Source organism: Gastrolobium bilobum, unplaced genomic scaffold (assembly GCF_033153095.1).
Source record: "Gastrolobium bilobum isolate Gb01-03AN ecotype WA unplaced genomic scaffold, APGP_CSIRO_Gbil_v1 utg7917, whole genome shotgun sequence".
NCBI classification, from domain to species: Eukaryota; Viridiplantae; Streptophyta; class Magnoliopsida; order Fabales; family Fabaceae; genus Gastrolobium; species Gastrolobium bilobum.
Window position 1 is genome coordinate 17794 of NW_026898898.1, and position 19363 is coordinate 37156.

Here is a 19363-nt window from a genome sequence, read left to right on the forward strand (position 1 = left end):
GCTAATACAACTATCCCCTATTTATAGTATGACTTTTTTATTTTTATTTTTTTTAAGTTACAATTTTTAACTTTTGAGGAAAACACAATTTTTAGTGTTTTTTCTTTTTTAAGAAAAGACCTTAAAATTTGTTTATGGATTTTATAATTCACATTCAACATGAGAATTCAAATTTTTCTACACACCTTTCGATTTTCGTGCTGACATGGGTCCCACATATAATTTTTTCTAACACATGAGTCTCATATGCTTTTTATCTCTACAACATGAGAATTAGATTTTCATTCAACATGAGAAAATCAAACCCCTTTGTTTATATATATTTTTAATTTAAAAAAAATAGCTTGAAAAGTTACTAAACAAACGGCCCTAAAGTCTATGGTTCGATAGATTACCAAAAAAATAAAAAAGTCTCTGGTTAGATAGTAAATCAGGTCTATGTGTGGCTAATTGGGTTCATGAAGAATGTATAGACTCACGAATCGAAATCCTTAATGGTTGAGTCTTACCAAACCATTTTTTTCAAAATTGTTTGGGTTGATTTTTTGAATTGATAGTGATAGTCTTTTAATAAACCAAGACATACTACAAGAGGAGTCAAAAGTACTCCAATAAAGCCTAAATCATGCTTCTAGGAATTACATGATTTTTTTTATCAACAATAGGAATTTGCATTTATTATTAAAACTGATGTTCTATTATTACTAACAAAAAATTCAAAGCGTCATTGTGAGATCAAAGATAAACTAAAAGGTTTTTTTCTTTATTAGTTATTACATAGGAGGACTAATAATAAGAAGATGATCAAATGTTCAACATCAATATATTATTATATTTTAAAAAACTGACGCGGTAACCCGCTTGACAATTACAACACCTTAGAGCTGAGTAGGTAAGGGTAAGAGTATATATTCGATTTTTTTCAGTATTATCTGTGAGAGGAATCTAAAGCTTTGATTCTGATCCCGTTCCGAATCGGACTAGTCACAAAACGATGTATCAATATGATATTTCCAAAAAAAAAACTATAACCTCCTTGAATGTCCATCAACATGAATAAGTTGAGCTACCTCAAGTGGCATGAGGACAGTAAGGGTGCAAAACATCTAAGTGAAAGCATGCAAGGTGCTAGTTGAAGGGTGCAAAAGCAACTGGTTGCCTATGTTTACGTGTTTGGTGCAAGAGCTATGGTTTCTTGATTAGGGAATCTTGCGGTTGAAAATCTTTTTCATTATAATAAAATTAGGTAAAAGATATAATACATATTCTATTTCTTTTATGACACATGATTTTTTTAAAAATTAAATTATTAATTCCTTAATCTTTTTACGTTGAAATATTTTTTTTTCCTTTCTTAAATATCAGCTGTTTATATTATCAAAATAGTCACTATTTTTTCTATATTAAAAAAAATAAGAATACACTATCCTAATTATGGGGCTTTTTCACCCTTTTGCCCCTTATTAATTAATTAATAACCATTTTGCCCCTGATTCGAAATTATCTACCAATCTGCCCCTGTTTAATCGACTACCTTGCATTTTTAATCGACTAAACGGTTGTTGGGAGATTTAATCGACTAAATCTCTCTACTTAATCGATTAAAATCATACTGACTTATTTTTTTTTTGTAAAATATGAAGATTTAGTCGACTAAATAGGGAGATTTAGTCGACTAAATCTCCCAGCAGCCATTTTTTGTCTGTTTTGGTCATTTAGTCGATTAAAAATGCAAGGTAGTCGACTAAAGAGGGGCAGATTGATAAATAGTTTCGAATCAGGGGCAAAATGGTTATTAATTAATTAATAAGGGGTAAAAAGGTGAAAAAGCCCTAATTATGGTGACTTATCATTTATTTTTTTCTTCCTTAAAGAATGGTATGTCATCTATGTTTTTCAATTTTAAATTTATGTACTATTGAATAATTATGCATATATTTTTTATAACTTATTTTTTATATATTTTTTTAATTTTACATGAATTAATTATACACCTACATAGGCTTTTTCACCCTTTTTCCCCTTATTAATTAATTAATAACTATTTTGCCTCTGATTCGAAACTATTTATCAATCTGCCCCTCTTTAGTCGACTACCTTGCATTTTTAATCGACTAAACGGTTGTTGGGAGATTTAATCGACTAAATCTCCCTACTTAATCGATTAAAATCATACTGACTTATTTTTTTTTTGTCAAATATGAAGATTTAGTCGACTAAATAGGGAGATTTAGTCGACTAAATCTCCCAGCGGCCATTTTTGGTCTGTTTTGACCATTTAGTCGATTAAAAATTCAAGGTAGTCGACTAAAGAGGGGCAGATTGATAAATAGTTTTGAATCAGGGGCAAAATGATTATTAATTAATTAATAAGGGGCAAAAGGGTGAAAAAGCCTACATACATTCATTATAATTTTAATCCTTTTAAATATTTTTATTTTTATTTATAGTTTTTTAACTTTTACCAAAAATTAAAATACTCATGCATGAAATATTCACTTGTTCATTTATTATTATTTGACCAAGCTATCTAAATATTTTGAACAAAGCAATGGGGAGAAAATGAAAGATTGAAAAAATGAAGCCTCCATTTTTTATTTGGCCATATAGATATGGGAAATAGTTTATCCTTTTAAAATAAAAGAACTAAGTTATACTCGTTTACCTCCTTAAAATATATACTCCAAGAAGTACATAGTTATAATATTAAAGTTATATATATATTTTCTTCAGAAACTGTCAACTATTTGGAAAGTGAAAAAAATGGAAAAAATAATAATTTAATATTATAATTATAAAAAAAAGTGTGTGTCATTAAAATGACATAAGTTGTATTATTTTATAGACACAAAAAGATGAGATCTACATTTTTTTTCAGTGGGACTCATATCTCTTTGTGTCTATAAAATGATACAATTTCTGTCACTTAAAATAACACACACTTTTTCCTATAACTATATGCTTTATGGAGCTCATAATTATAAAGGAGTGAAATGATATAACTTAAAAATATTAGAGAAATACCCTTTTATATATCGTAATTACATTCTTTACAGCTTTTGTCTAAAAAAATATATTACGTCAACACTGTCATAGAAGAAAAGCGTGTAACGCTAAATATGAAAAATAAAATATGAAAAATAATAATATCATGAGACTAATAATGACCGTAATTAGAGGAGCTACCACATGGCAAATCTCGTTGAGCTCCTTTTTCTTGAAACTTTGTTCACGCAATGCTTCAACGCAGAAAACCACTTCCTTAATTGTGCGAAAAAAAATCATGAATATCCGGAAGAAACAAACCAATTATTCTGCTTGATGTGAAAGTCACACCTCAATTACATGTTTTGGTGTACTTTTACATTTAAAACTCGTTACTATTATTTTATAAGTATAAAGGTATACTTCAATTAAGGCCTCAAATTATTTATAGCTACAAATTGCTAATTTCATCAAGAACTAATACAGAAGGAGGTGAAAGGTGCAATGCACTACGCAATCTGAGAATGAAAGCTACATACAACAACTTGAGTTCAAACTCAGAAGTGTTCATACATGACTTTTGAGTTTTGAATGAAGAATCTTGTTGTCCATCTCTTGCTCTGTCATTTTGTGCGTCTATTGATAATTAGCATATGGAGCATAATCCATCTCAGCTAGTTTCTAAGCCATTCATTGGTAACTTATATGGGAACATAAACCGTGTTTATCACTTGATCTTCTTTATTATTGGTATTTCACTAGGAATAGTTGCAACTTTATGCTATAATAGCCTATCTTTAAATTTACAAGCTTTTCTATATCCTGTGATGACTCCACTCACAACATTGCTTCCACCACCACCCCCATTAACATTTTCATCTTCATCACTGATCACAAAGTCCAACTCTAACAGTACTGAATTAAGGACATCTCTCATGCACAACATGACAGACCAAGAGTTGTTCCTCAAAGCATCTATGGAATCAGGAATTCAAGATTTCCCTAACAAAGCCATTCCAAAAGTGGCTTTCATGTTTTTGGCAAAAGGTGCACTGCCCCTGGCACCCTTGTGGGAGAACTTCTTCAAAGGCCATGAAGGTTTTTATTCCATTTACTTGCACCAACATCCTTCTTTCAATGAAACTCTGCCTAAAGATTCTGTATTCTATGGAAGAAAAGTTCCTAGCCAGGTTAGCTTGCTATTAATGCTTATCTTGAATTCTCTTCAATCCCATCATAAGCACATTTTGTCAATAGATGAATTATTATGAATCAATCAATCTTTTCTGTCCATGGCAGCCAGTGTTTTGGGGTACATCATCAATGATAGATGCTGAAAAACGTCTTCTATCAAATGCACTCATGGACTTATCCAATCAACGTTTTGTGCTGCTCTCAGAAGCCTGCATCCCCTTATTTGGTTTCAAAACCATATATGGCTATATCATGAACTCAAGCCTTAGCTTCTTAGGCTCATTTGATGACCCAACAAAAGCTGGCAGAGGAAGATACAATCCAAAAATGAGGCCTGTAATTAACATAACCGATTGGAGAAAAGGGTCTCAATGGTTTGAAGTGGATCGTGAGCTAGCCATTCACATTGTATCTGACACCAAATACTACTCTATATTTAGACATTACTGTCTTCCACCATGCTATGGGGATGAGCATTATTTCGCAACTTTTGTGCATATGATGTACCCTGAATTGAACTCTAATCGCAGCCTCACTTGGGTGGATTGGTCAAGGGGTGGTCCTCATCCTCGAAGATATGGGCGAGGTGATATTACATATGAGTTTTTGAACCAAATTCGTAATGGATCAACATGTGTTTATAATGGGAACACTACGAACATATGTTTCCTTTTTGCAAGGAAGTTTCATCCAAGCACATTGAAGCCTTTATTGCGAGTGTCTCCCTTGTTGCATGGTATTGGTCCTTAGATCTTACAGGGTTTAGATTGTTGTGTTTGTGCAGTTAGAAATCCATTAAGCTCTCATATATGAAAAAAATTATCTCGCAATTCTTTTTTGATAATTTTTTTCGTGTAAGCAATTATCTTCGTTTACCAATGTATAATCATACTTTACAATATTATGACAAGGAGCAGGGATTTGTCAACATCATATCATAAATCATAGGTGGAAACTTGAAATTTGCAACCATAACTTACTTTCAATGACCAACTCTCTTGGGGATCTAGAATAGAAGGACTGTTTTGTCCCCACTGATGTAAAAATAAAATAAATTCCTATAAGAGGTTTGATGCATTAATATTATTAAACTTTAAGCTACTCTAGTTTAGACAAATCTTGTTTGCCATTATTTTGTTATTATATTTCTCTCCTTTCGTCTGTTTTTATTTTGACTAACAGGAAGTGTAGATACCAAAATTTATGGTGACAACTCTTTCCCAGTCAAATTTTGTCTCTGTCGAAGACAGTATGCAGGAGAGAACTCATTAAGAAAAATGAAAAGACTAATAGAGTCATTAAAGTGTACAGAATATGGGTTGAAGAAATAAGCATCAAAATGGCATGACAGCTGCAATGGAACTCTGAATAAGGATGGATATAGCCATCACAATAAAATTGGACAATGCAAAATTGAAAAATGGTGAAGGAACCACGAATTGAAACAGAAACGGACGGGCATTTGTTTTTTGAGAAATTTTTTTTTAGCAGGAAAAAAACATTTTCGGGAATATGGCGGGAAATTTTTGTTCTCGGGTAAATTATGTAAAGGTGTTTGGTAAGTCAAATTTTTTCCAAAACAATTAAGTTATTTTTACTGATGTTATATGCTATGTTTGGATAATTTTAAAATATTGATAAAAATATGAACTGAAATTATTAAAGTATCCATTATTTTGAAATGAGATTCTGAACTTATATAAAACAACCGGACATTTTTGTCTAAAAAAGTTAAAATAAGATTATGAGTTCACAGGAAAAAAACATTACTATGGCTGGAGTCGGATTTTTTTTTTGAAGTGTGTAGTTACAAATGAGAATGATGGAGAAATAATTTTGCTTAGACTTTTTGAGTTTTCTCATACCCAACATGATCAAAAAATATTCTCCACCTCACTTTCCTATCATTCCAAACAAAATACTCGTACCAAACACCCCAATGAAAATATGATAACAACCATTCTTGAAGAACATTAATATATATATATATATATATATGAGGTAAAATCATTTGACATAACTGTTAAATTTGAAATTTTATTTGAGAGCTGTTAGATCAAAAAAAGATCAACGACTATGATTTGTAAGCATGTGACACTATTAATTTTTTTTTTATTTAACGACTATCAAATGAAGTGTCAAATTTTAAATTTAAAAATAATATTAAAGAATCTTACCTCTGTATGTTTTTTTTTTTTTTTTTTGGGAAGTTATAAAAGGGGATTTGAAAAGGGTAGCAGGGTACATAATGGTTGTTGACTCTGGCGTACTTGGAGCTACTGAAAAAAAAAAATCGAGAAGAGGAGGCAAAATCACCAACCAACTTGAGACAAGAAATTTCACTACTCACAATCACAATCACAGGTACATTTTGCACTCCTTATTAAACTTTACAAGTGGTTCACATGAAAATATGGAGACGTACACAAGAATTTATTTATGGGTTTTCGTTTTATCTTTTAACATAACACAACAAACTTTTCTATACTCACAACATTTTGTGGGGCCCACACTTTTTAAAACAAAAAAATAAATAAAAAATTAAAGCACGCAAAACAAATCTCTATAACATTACACAATCACTTTTCCTACAACATAACTCTTATAAAACCCTTTATTTATATATGCTATGTTGATTTTATCATTTTAACCACAAACACAAACAAACAGATAAAATAATACATTAACACGATCACTTCATCATCGCTAGCCAAACCCTATTTTTCCTACGATGCCACGTATCTCATTCGAAGTGTTCGAGAGTATGGGTTCAATTAGGGGTGTTCATCAACCGATTCAAACTGTGGTGACCGAACCGAAAAATCGATAACTGAATAAATCGAAAATCGAAAAATCAAAAAGCGATTAAAAATCGCAAATTTTAATTGAATTGATCGGTTTTTGGATGGGTTGATGAAAACCGATCCAATATATTAATTTTCCTCTACCTACTTGGGTATTTTCCTAATCATAACCTAAAAATTTCTGAACCCAAGACCCATTAACCCATCAATTAAACCCAAAAAAAAATCTAGTCATATCTCATCAACAAAATTTTATCTTTGTAGAGCTTCATATCTCATTGCCAAAATTAAAAAAATTATATTATAGTTTACTAATGCTTTTGTATTTCAAATTTTTTTTTACAAAATCAATATATACAAAAGATGTTATTTGCACAATAATCATGAAATAAATTTTAGGATTTTTAAAAAATCAAAAACCGATCCAATCCAAACCGAAAAAAATTGGATTGGATCGGATCGAATTTGAAAAAAAATAAAAATCGAATGGATGATTATATGATCAAACCGAAGGAATTGGATCGAATAGTTTTTGCTTCCAAAACTGATCCAATCCAGATCGCGAACACCCCTACATCCGTGGATTACCGCCTTAAGCTTCCACCTTCCTCCAAGATCCATAACATCATCGCACATCTTGTTGTTGCCACGTGTGCAGGACGACACCACCGTCCAAACCAACAACCGTTGAGGAGTCAAGCTGATTGTCTAGGGGAAGTAATGTTGCGGCCCAACATTCAAACCCACCCACTCCTAATGGGCCTAGGGAGAAAAAGATCACTAAAATACCCACCCATTTGAGTGATCACTTGTTCGGCTTATTCACAACAAGATAAATTAATTCTATTTAGTTTATCTTAACATTTCAGTTCTAGAATTCAAATTACTTGCATTATCTACATTTCAAATTATCTTACTATAGTTTTCTTATCATAGTATTTTAACATAATTATCTAATTCAATTGTAAATGACATTCATTATATATAGTCTGGGGCGCATAACAGAAAAGCCATGAAGGTTTTTTTTTTATCTCTCTCTCTTCTACCCCTTTCTTCCCTTCTCCCTCTTATACTCAAGGAAGCACAGACACTTGTAAAAACAGGAAGAGTCGGGTCCGACACGGCAACACGCTCCGACACGGTGTCGGACACGCGGTTGACTTTTTCCGACACGTTGACCATTCCGACACGCGAATTTGACCGTGTCCGACACGGTCAAATGACATTTTTGTAATTTTTTTTTTAAAGTTAAAATATATTAATAAAGCTTCCACCTGATCATATCAATTTTATTTTTTTTCTCTCTGCATCATTGTTGTCAATTCCTATTACGCTCTTGTTGTATCTGATCTCTCTCTAATATGATTTGATCTCTCTATCTGATATTATATCTCTCTCTCATCTCAGTTCTTATTTTTTTTATTAAAGCTTCCATCTTTATAACGTGTTAATGGGTATTATTAATTTAGTTTCATTTTTTTGTTAAATTATTAAATATTAAATGAAATATACACTATATATATTAAAAATATTATTTAATATTAAAACGTGTCCAACATGTCGAAATCCATAATTTTTTAAGATTGATGTGTCGGAGTGTCGTGTCGTGTCGCGTGTCGTATCGGTGCTACACTTCTAAAGTGTTGCTTTAAACATGCAGAACTTGACCCGCTGGAATTTCAATTAGAACCAAACCATATACTGGTTGTTACTTTAATCATAAACGTAGTCATTAGTCTATTACATAGTCAATACATGCCAAGTGGCAATACTCCCTATTAATACAAGACTATAACTAGATATATAATTATTCATTAATATTCAGCATTCATCCTAAGTCTATATGTAGTCCTCCATCAACGCAGGACCTCTTAGTTCCTTATCAACATCAAACTTGATCCTCTTTCATTTCCACCACTGAAGGGAAATCTAGTCTATTGCCATTGCAGATATGCTGTGTAGAGTTCACTGTGACTCCCCATTCTTGCTGCTCTGTACCATTTGTTTCTGAATTCTTCTTAGCTTTCTTGTATATGATGTATAAAATCATTTGAGAGAAGCCAAACAGAAATCCTAGCACATTTGGCAGCTGAAAATGGCTCAAAACAACAGACTCATCAGTTTTCTTTCAAGCATATATACAAGAGAAAATTAATAGCATGATTAATAGATACATATATATATGTTATTCCTCACCATAATGAAGTGATCCTTGTCGAAGAATCCGTAGAAAAACCACATGGTGGCGCAGAGGGTAAGAAACAAGGACAAAGGAAATGGCATGAACTCTACACTTTTGGTTTTTATGACCTTCCTCTGCATTTAATGTTGGAAATTTACACCTTAATTCATTCATATATGTAAGAAGATGCTAATTAATCAAGATGGTCAACATGCAGATTGCTTGTTATGCAAGACCTATATGAATAGAGTAGAGTTATATTGACAAACTTTTTTTTTACAAACTTATAAACTATAGTATTACCGGCCAGTTATAATGTAATTTATAAGAGTTTATAAACAAAAAGTTTGTAAAAATAACCATCCCCGTATGAATAAGAAAGTACCATGATGCTTAATGGAGCAGCAAACACTGCAATGTTAAAAATGGCGCAAACCCATCCAACAGCATGAACACGCGCGGAGCCCTTCACAACGAAGGTGGTGATTATCATGGTCAAGCCAAAACCTCCTACATCGGCAATGAGAATCATTGCCAAAGTGGAAACCTGCAATCCATCAAAATATTTATTAAACACATCATATCTTGAGAAAAATGGAGAAGGAAGAGAGAAGAAAGTTCAGAAGGAAAAATTGACATCTTTGTTTTACCTTCTGCTTCTTTGGAGCATATGTAATGTACATTAATAGGTATGCAACTTCTATAACACATCCAATGGAGTTGATGGTGATAATCAAAATGGCATGTGCCTTTAGGAAACCATAATATAGTAGTAACAATGCGCTGAGAAGTGCAACCACATATGGGATTGACTGAAACCCTTCTGATGATTTGTTCTTGAAAATTGTATAGAAGGTTGGTCTGCAAAGAGACAAGAGAGAAAGATTAAAATTTTCTAGCATTTCAAGGTATAGTGATATTCATACCAAAATATAATATTATTTTGTTTTGTGCAGGACTTACAAGGGCGCTAAGAACACCATAAATGATACAATGTTACCTGCAGACAAGAAGAAAACAGAGAGCATTAGGGAAGAACCAAAATAAAATAAAATAAAAATTGAAAGCTACTATTATGACATTGAAAAAGTTACCTTTTTGCCAGACCCATTGGAATAAAAAAAATAGAAAGAGTAACTAAAATATTTTTCATGACACCCAAGTTAGAAAATAAAATGGTGGTTGGAATGAGAATAGTACTATAAATCAAATGAATACCTAGGAGACCAAAGATCAAAACCAACTCATGATCTGAAAATGATAACATTTTGGAGATAGAGGCGTTTAATTTGTTAGCTAGTGATGTCTTTGGGGAAGGCCTTTTGTGCGGAATGAGTGTTTGAACTAACCTTGCTAGCTTATATATATATATATATATATTGGATGTCTTCTACGATTGTGCACCACGTGTACACCATCTTTTTTCCCATTGAACTCCCTCTTTTAAGAGCACTTTAGAAATTATCAACCAAAAAGCCAACCTATCATCAGGTAAGGTTGGTAAATTTTCACGTTCTCCATCCCAGGTTTGCTTAGTTTTTTCTGTTGTCGAACCCATAAAACTCATCCTTTAAGAGAAATGACAATTTATCAGCCACAAAATTGAAGTTTCAGAGTTTATATTACTGGAAATGAAAGCATGTTTTAACTAATGGATAAGCAATTTGAAAAGATTACTCCCTATTGCTTTATGCAATTTGTACACCCACGAAAGCTACATGTATAATTGATGGCTAATAACTATGATATGATAAAGTTACATTTATATTTTTTGTCCATTTCACAGCACAATTTCATGCAATAACAGAACATGGGCCAAATCTTTTACCTCTCAAGAGGGGAAAATGAGCTTTATCTTATCATCGTGGTCTGATATGTAATGACGCAATGGTCCCATCGTGCATCCACTTTATACCTTGTAATTGTGGTTGGATTGGAGGTAAGTTCATATAATGGGGGAGATGTATGTTTTTTAAAATGCATCAACCTTATTCTTCTTGTTTAAAGTTTTATATGCTGTGGCCCAAAAACATAAATATAAAATTTGACCCAAAAATTATATTTTTAAAATAATTAATGTAATTACTAAAGAAAGAGAACGGATGGTTTTTTTTTTTTTCAACTTTTCCCAATGGGTTCAACAAATGGTAGGCCTAGGTCAGCCCCTGCAAAATACCAAAACCTAAAAAAGAGAGCATAATCATTCTCACGGCTAATAGATTGGCTTCGTTCTTAGGGTGTTGAAAATTGTTTGGCTATTTCTAGTCCTAGTATCCAATTATTTGGCCACTTTAGGATGCACTTTCATTCACATCTTGGCGCTCCATAAATTATCTGAAGCTATAATTGCTTTGGCTTATACTTATTTTGGGGGGATATTCTTATTTAAACACACAAATTTAGATAATTTTTTGTAAAAGAAGAATAATAATAATAATTTAAGCAAGCTGAATATATAGTGTTTTGTTCAGTTCTTTTAGACACAACAAGTTGGCTCAATATTAATAGCTCACATCTAGAACTTTCTAGAAGACATTTCATAATGAGTCATAAAGGTTTATTCACTGTACACTGATAGTTGATGCAACATATTTTGTCTCGGAGATTAGGTTTGACTAAGTATTAGAGCTTTTAGGATTCTCTCTCCTATGTTTGAGAAAGACTTATCCTCGATCTCGAAATATCCCCTTCTCACATTAAAAGGGGCATATTGAATTCTATTCATTTTTATGATATGTTACTTTACTAAAATATAGAGTCACCAAAGTCATTTACACACATTTCATTGTCATATACTTGCCTATTGCACATGGAAAACTTAAATTAAGTCTTTGTCTCAACCATTGCTTTAAAGAGTACTTCTAAATTGATATACTTCACTTCTTGAGAAATACATGAGTGACTCTACGCAAACCCAAACAATTCATAGAGGAAATAAGAGATGAACTAGCTAAATGATTGTACAAACAAATAGGTTTATCCTATTAAATTTAGAATATAGGATGATAAAGAAAAATGGAATACGTTATAAAAAATTAATAACTGCCATTGCAGTGGCGGAGACAATTTTGATTCGTCAATTACTTCGGGATGGTTGTCTCTTGTCTGCCCGTGGATTCAGTAGCAGTTCGAAAGGTTGGTCGCATGCCTTCCGCTGTGGGTTATCAACCCACCCACGAAGGGAGTGAGATGCGGCGGGGGAAGGAAAACGCTTTCGGAGATCGTTTGAAAAACCCCTCCCCAAACTGTACAAGCTTCTTCCAAAGCATACGGTCGTTCGAGCTTTTCCTGGGAGTATGGCATGGGTTACTTCAGCGTCGTAGCGCCTGACTCGAATGGTACGATCCTGCCGTCACCCCAGAATGAAAGGGGCGAGGGTCGTTGCGATTACAGGTTGGATGTCTAATTGTCCAGGCGACTCCAAGTTGTTTAAGAAGAATGGCGTTGAGTTAGTTGCCATCTCTATATCTGGTTTACTGGTAAGTTTTACTGGGTATGCCTTATATACTGCTTTTGGGCAACCCTCCCAACAACTAAGAGATCCATTCGAAGAACATGGGGACTAGTTGAAGTAATGAGCCTCCCCTTCCCTCTGGGGGTAGGAAAATCAAAACCAAACTCGCCTTACGTAAAGTTGCCAGAGTACGCTTAACCTCTGGATTTCGGAAAGTGTGAAATTGGCCAGTGTTTTCCCTTCGCACGACGGGCTATTAGCTCAGTGGTAGAGCGCGGCGGCGAGCTGATCTGCTTTGATCAAGGAAAAAGTATCAATACCGTCACATGAATTGTAAATGCATGAATATGAGTTAGCCGATGCTTATTTCCCGGATACCGTCTTATTCGTTTTTCAATATGAAAAACGAATAAGAATCTAATCTATTCTCGTGAATCAGGGAATTACACTCGAGGAGTGAATCAGCAAATTAATACTTTTATAATTAAGTTAACGAGTTTATTTGATTTTTCAATATATATATATATATATATATATATATATATATATATATATATATATATAAAATTTCTTAAGATTTGAAGAGAGTGACGAGAAACTTAGATAGTTTGCATATTGCACCACAAAATCATATATATTTATTTGTGAGAATTATAAAACAATTGTTAAGTTGAACTTTTGTTAATCTTTAACCCAATAAAATAAAACCCATGTAAATCCAAGTCTATATATATGCAATGGAGACAAATGAACAGATAGTAGTAAGAGTCTAAAAGTATGGATGAATGTTAAAGCAGATTAAACATAATCCATTAAAACATTTTTTTTCTCATCAATTTTTCTTTATAGATTTTAAGGTAGACTTATATGCATCATTTAAGAAAGAAATAACATTAAGATTAAGATTTGTGAGTGGTTTATGAAAATAACGTATGTGCAAGTTATATATTTTCCTAACAATAAAAAGAGGTATGATTTTACATTCCATTGAACAATACATCAAAACAACATGCACCTTGCACCCACGGAGTGGCTACGAATCTCAAAGCAATGTCACTATCATCCAATTATTACAGCTTTTCCTTATTTCTTTTGTTTGCTTTTGGCCATACTTCCTCCTTTGTTATAGTTAACGTGGAAGAATACTAGAAGACCATGATCAATCTAGGATCAAAGATTGAAGCTTGAAGTGACAAATCATACGCCCTGGATATGACTCGTCATGCTACCAAACATGCCAGCACCACCACACCACTTACATAGCAAAAGCTGAAACAAATGGTCAGAATTCATTAAGCAAAGGGCACGTACCAATGATGAGTGATCAAAACAAAAAGTAAAACACCCTTTGGTACTTAACATTTAGTGGCCGCAGCCTTATGGCGTTCAAAACTGCTTGGGTTGTTTTTAGCACAATATGCACTTATCTTATCACTTTAGGATGCTCAAATACCTTCATTATTGCATTCTTTCTCTGTGTATTACAAGACACAATTCCCAATGAATTGTTGCAACCGTCCTGAAAATGGGACGCGTCAGAGGAAGCAATTAAAAATCTTTAGAAGATATCAATTTTATCCATTGTTTTCTTCGATTTAAATAGAGGTAGAATCTTTTGATATCAGTGTCAAATTTGAAATTTGATATTTCATCTTATAGTTATTAGATCAAAAAAAGGTCAACGACTCTAATTTGTAAGCATGTGACAAAAGGATCCTACCTCAATTAAATAATGATTAGATACCAGAAAAAACATTTGTATTTTAAAGCACAAGTACAAGAGTTATTAGTACGAGAGAATGTGCCAGAACTCTATAATATTAAGCAAATGGTATCTAAAGAATCAATTCAACCCAAAAGCTTAAGCTGTTGAGTGAGGAGACATTAATGGTTTTATATATCTCAACACGTCCCCTCACACGACACTGGGCTTGAAGGGTGGACAATGCATATGCCCACTTACCTGTGCGAAGAAAGAAATTCCACTAGAAAGAAAGTGGGGGGCGGTGAGGATTGAACCCGGTACACCGAGACTCTGATACCAAACCAATTCAACCCAAAAGCTTAAGCTGTTGGGTGAGGATACATTAATAGTTTTATTATATATCTCAACATGGTAATAGTTTAGTTGATAATAAGAATTTAAGTAAGTGAAAAGTAAAAGATTTCGGTTCGATTCTCGTATATTATTTTTGGAAGGAGTTTAAATATTTTTATCCCTACCAAATAGTAGTAGCTCAGTTGGTAGCAAACAAATTACGTAAAAAATGAAAAGAAAAGGGTCTTGGTTCGATTCTCACATGTTACCTTTAGGAGGGATTTAAATATCTTCATCCCTAATCAACCTCGCACTCTAGATTAGGCTCATCCGGCTCAAAGAGTCGAAGCTTGTGGGGATATCAGAGGAGTCAACTCGCCTCAAAAAGATAATTAAGGTTAAGTTAACTCAAAAAAAAAATGTTTTTATCTATGACCCATTAATCTCATAGGAAGTTCAAAGAGTTGAAGCTTAATTAGTAATTTATATTACCGTTAAAATTAATTAGATTTTTTTATTAAAAATTTTATTTTATATTTTACGCGTTTCACTTTGTCTTGTATATTATACAGAATGATAAACGACTACAATACAATACATTAAGAATGGGTGGCTAAATAACTCTTGCTCTATTTACAAAAAAAATAAAAATAAATAACTCTTGCTCTATGAAATAATTTTAAACCTCATAATATGTTATTCGAAAACGGTACATTAAAATTCTAATTTTTTTAAAACACTATTTTATAAAATAGATAGCAGAACAAAAATTTATTCTAAAAATATAAATGAAGATAGAATAAAGTTCCTAAAACCATTTTTTTTTTAAAATCGAAATAAAATTTCAGTTCACCACATTAATCATAAAATTGAGGATGTGTTTCACATTCATTTTGTTATCATTTTAAAAAATATATATTGTTTGAGGAATTAGACTAAATAAGCATGCATGGCAAGATCCAACGATGGTAGCATTCAAGAGTATTGTGAAGAGTTTAATTGATTGATAATTTGAATCCTCAATCCTCTCCCCAAATTTTATGTGGTTAACCTGATTTTTAAAGTTTGGTATTTGTATTGATGTGGTATTTAAGTTTTGAAGATAATAGTGACAAAATAAGATATGAAATAGACTATTAATGGAGATATTATTTTCAATTAATTATTAAATGCCACATTTCTGAAAGTTTTTATTAGTGTGCCACGTCCAAAAGCTGAGACTCCCATAAAAATTTGCTGAAATAAATTCGGTGTTGGAGAGAGAATGTAAGAACTAATGAATGTCCAGTATACCCTCTCTATTCTATGTTAATTAGCCACTGTTATATAAATTGCTCTGACCAGTTGACTTCAAAACTGGACTTTAATCGGTCTGATTTAGGTATTTAATTGGTTATATATTTGACCCAGTATAAAATCCGAAAATCAATCTTGAATTGGGTTCATTCAGTATCAAACTGGCACCAATTTTTTTAAAAAAATAAATTTTATAGAATTTTGAACAAAATACTTAAAAAACTCCACTATTGGGATTCAAATATAAACATTGTAAAACCAACTCGTTTTGGTCCTTGTGCATTATTTTTAAGCCCACCAGCATACTTGACCAAACAAAAAAATTCTTCATCTCCTCCACAAAGTCAAAATGTCATCTTAGAGGACGTTTTAATATGAGAGATATTATTTTTAAGCAAGAAAAAAAGATACTGAGAATATGGCATGCTTTTTTTAATCTCAGACAAGTTACAAAAAGATATTTAGTAGGTCAAAATTTTTGCCGGGAATGTTGAGTTATTTTTATAATTCTATGTTTAGTTGGTTGTGAAATATATAAGAGAATGTTGAATGAAATTACAAAATTACCCATCTTTTGAATATTTGTTGTAAACGTTCTTTTTATGGTATGTGTGATTATCCTCAAATGGACTTCTATTACAGCTTCTCTAATGAGGATTGTGCTCCAAATTTTTTTTTTTATGAAATTGAATACTAAATTTTGTGCATTGCAGTGTGGTGCAGAAGAACATATGACCTAGTAGATGGTCCTAATGCTTCGCAAAATTTTGTGCATTGATAGGATAAAATAAATACCACCGTTCAAACGTCATTTATTTTTGCCGATGTCTAGTTGAAAAAGATTTTCGTTGGAAATAATTTATATCGATATTTTTCAACTTATCTCATACCAAATATGGTATACATATTTTTTTCACCCCACTTTCCCAAAAATTCTATCAAAATCTTCGTAACAAACACCCCTTAGCTGATTTGATTATTCCTCAACAGTGTATTGTATTCCCAATGGTTTCAAATTGCTGATGTTCTTCCCAGCCTCTACAAATATTCAGAATGTTCTGCCTCTTTGTTGGCATAATGTTGGTGCCTTTTTGGTGTATTGTGTTCATCTATTTATAGGCAATTACCATAAAGTATTTCTCTTCATTGATTGCCAATTATATGTCAATTAAGAAGCAATTTTAACTATTGACAATTTGATTTGACGATGATCAAAATATCAGCATGTATACTTTAAAATTGACACCATGCATTACTTCTCTTGTTTTTGTTATTATAATATGATTTGACTTATTTTGGATATTCTTACCTTTTTGTTGATTGCAGATTTTTTTTTGTTATTTATGGAAACAATCATTGATTTAGTGATATAGAAATTTTTACCATGCATCTAGTTTGGAAACTAATAACTATTCCTGTTACTTTTTTGTTTTATTTTATTATCTCTAATATTTCAAGTTGATTCCCTTTTTATTTTGTACTAATATTTGAATTAAATTTTCTTCCTTTTATTCTTTTTTTTTTCTTTTGCTAGAATCAGACGCATGCAGACTATCAAAATAGACAGGTACCAGATTTAAAAACTACATAAAATATAGTAAGAATAATTATCCAATGAGGGGGCAAAATATAGAGATAGATAGAACGTACAAAATAATAATTATCCAATGTGCATGACAAGTCATAAGCAACATGACAAACATGATACTCTATGCTTTTCAGCCTCCCATTCAATTTAACCATGTTATGAACATATCTTTTGGAAATTGTTGTTGTTTAGAAGACAATGGGAGGGATAATTATTATCACTAACAATATGTCAAAAATAGAGAATGGATAAAAGACCGGTCATGAGGAATCGAGCCACTGGCAATGCACGTGTGGTGGATCAAAGGCCACCTAACTCCTCTCAGCTCTACAAAATCATAGTGTCCGAGGGGCAATTTAGGAGTGTGGGAGCTTATATACTCTCACCTTTTATTAGTTGTCCAATATGACACTTCTTCTTATAACCCATACATTCTTACAACTTTTCTCTTTTCTTTTCTTCCTTGACCCACTTCTTATTCATAACCCATAGAATGTGTATACAAATTCCAACAATTGTAACAATATTAATTCACTTATAAAAATATATACCACAAACATGGACCTTTCTAAGGGCAACTAGGACATATATATGCTTCAACTATTTTTTGCTTAAACTTTCGACCATGTCAGTCATAATAAGGTACCTACTGATTAGCAAATTTTCAAATTTAAACAACTAAATTAAGAACCTTAGCGAGTATAGTGATTGTTACGTGTTCAGTGATGTCAATTAGGCCTTATTTGAATCATATCCATGCGTAATGGTCGTTTTTTACTGCTCCGTCATTATAATTAGTGTTGCCAATTTCTGTCATGTTGTGCACTGGCATTGCATTGCTTCAAGTAAACAGAAATTAAAGAAATTAATATACTACAGAATAGAAATTACTATATGTTATGCAGTACTTGCTAGCTAAATATAGAAACTATATGTTATGCAGTGCCAAAACATGCAGTGGCGGAGAAAAAAATTGGAAAGTTAGTGCCAAAAATCAACTAATTATGAAAAAAGTTAGTGTCAAAATCAGCAGCTATGAAGGAAGCAAATCATTTACGGTCACCGAAAATCAAAAAAGGCTTTTGATTTTAGAAATCAGCCAGTGCCAAGACACTTGCTGGTTCCAATGTGGGTACACCGAAAATATGACAACTGAGAACATCGCACCGTTGAAAATAAAATTTAGGAGAGGGACTTTTGAAATGTTTGAGTTTCTCCTCTTGGACTAGTTTTACAAAAAAACACCAGAAATTTACAACGACTTGATGCGAATTACCCCAAAGCCCATTATAACAGGACTTAGAAAAATGTCAGTGGTGGGAAAACAATCAACTTGGACTTTGTTCAATCAGAAAGAGTAACATACCAATTGGCTCTAGAAGATGCCTTAAATACAGATCTTAAAATTCGCTATTTATATATAGATCTTAAGTAACAGGCGAAGTAAATTGATGTAGCATCATCCTTAATTGGGTGTCCATGGCAATAAAAGCTTTATCCTTTTTCCAATGTTTTTGATCTCAAAGAGTGGACATACTCTAACATCAGATTATGAAACTAGAGATTTAGAAGATTATATATATAATTAATATAAATTGTTTTCCTTGCTGAAGAAAGTTTTTGGCAACTTTCAACTTTTGGCTCAACATTGCTTTTGATGCATGATTCATGCACTAACCTATATTGTTTCGAGAAAAGAAATTGGTATATATGTTTTAATTTATTTTAAAAGCAAAGTGAAAATATAGATAAACATGGTGAATTTAAATCTCAATAAGGAACTATAATGCAAAAAGTGAAAGAAAATTACATTGAGGAAATA

General features: G+C 32.3%; 2 protein-coding genes across 2 annotated transcripts; one reads left to right on the plus strand and one right to left on the minus strand.

The window, feature by feature from the left end:
• The first annotated feature begins 3638 nt into the window (after positions 1 to 3638).
• Positions 3639 to 4929, plus strand: LOC133285181 (glycosyltransferase BC10-like). Its single transcript, XM_061482368.1, has 2 exons — positions 3639 to 4175; positions 4285 to 4929. Exons 1-2 carry the CDS (start codon positions 3639 to 3641, stop codon positions 4927 to 4929), a joined length of 1182 nt encoding a protein of 393 aa, XP_061338352.1.
• A 3942-nt stretch (positions 4930 to 8871) lies between these two features.
• On the minus strand, positions 8872 to 10434 carry LOC133285178 (bidirectional sugar transporter SWEET9-like). Its single transcript, XM_061482365.1, has 6 exons — positions 10384 to 10434; positions 10129 to 10165; positions 9816 to 10026; positions 9551 to 9712; positions 9180 to 9299; positions 8872 to 9072 (listed from the first exon to the last, which is right to left on the minus strand). Exons 1-6 carry the CDS (start codon positions 10430 to 10432, stop codon positions 8872 to 8874), a joined length of 780 nt encoding a protein of 259 aa, XP_061338349.1. The 5' UTR covers positions 10433 to 10434.
• Between the last annotated feature and the right edge of the window lie 8929 nt (positions 10435 to 19363).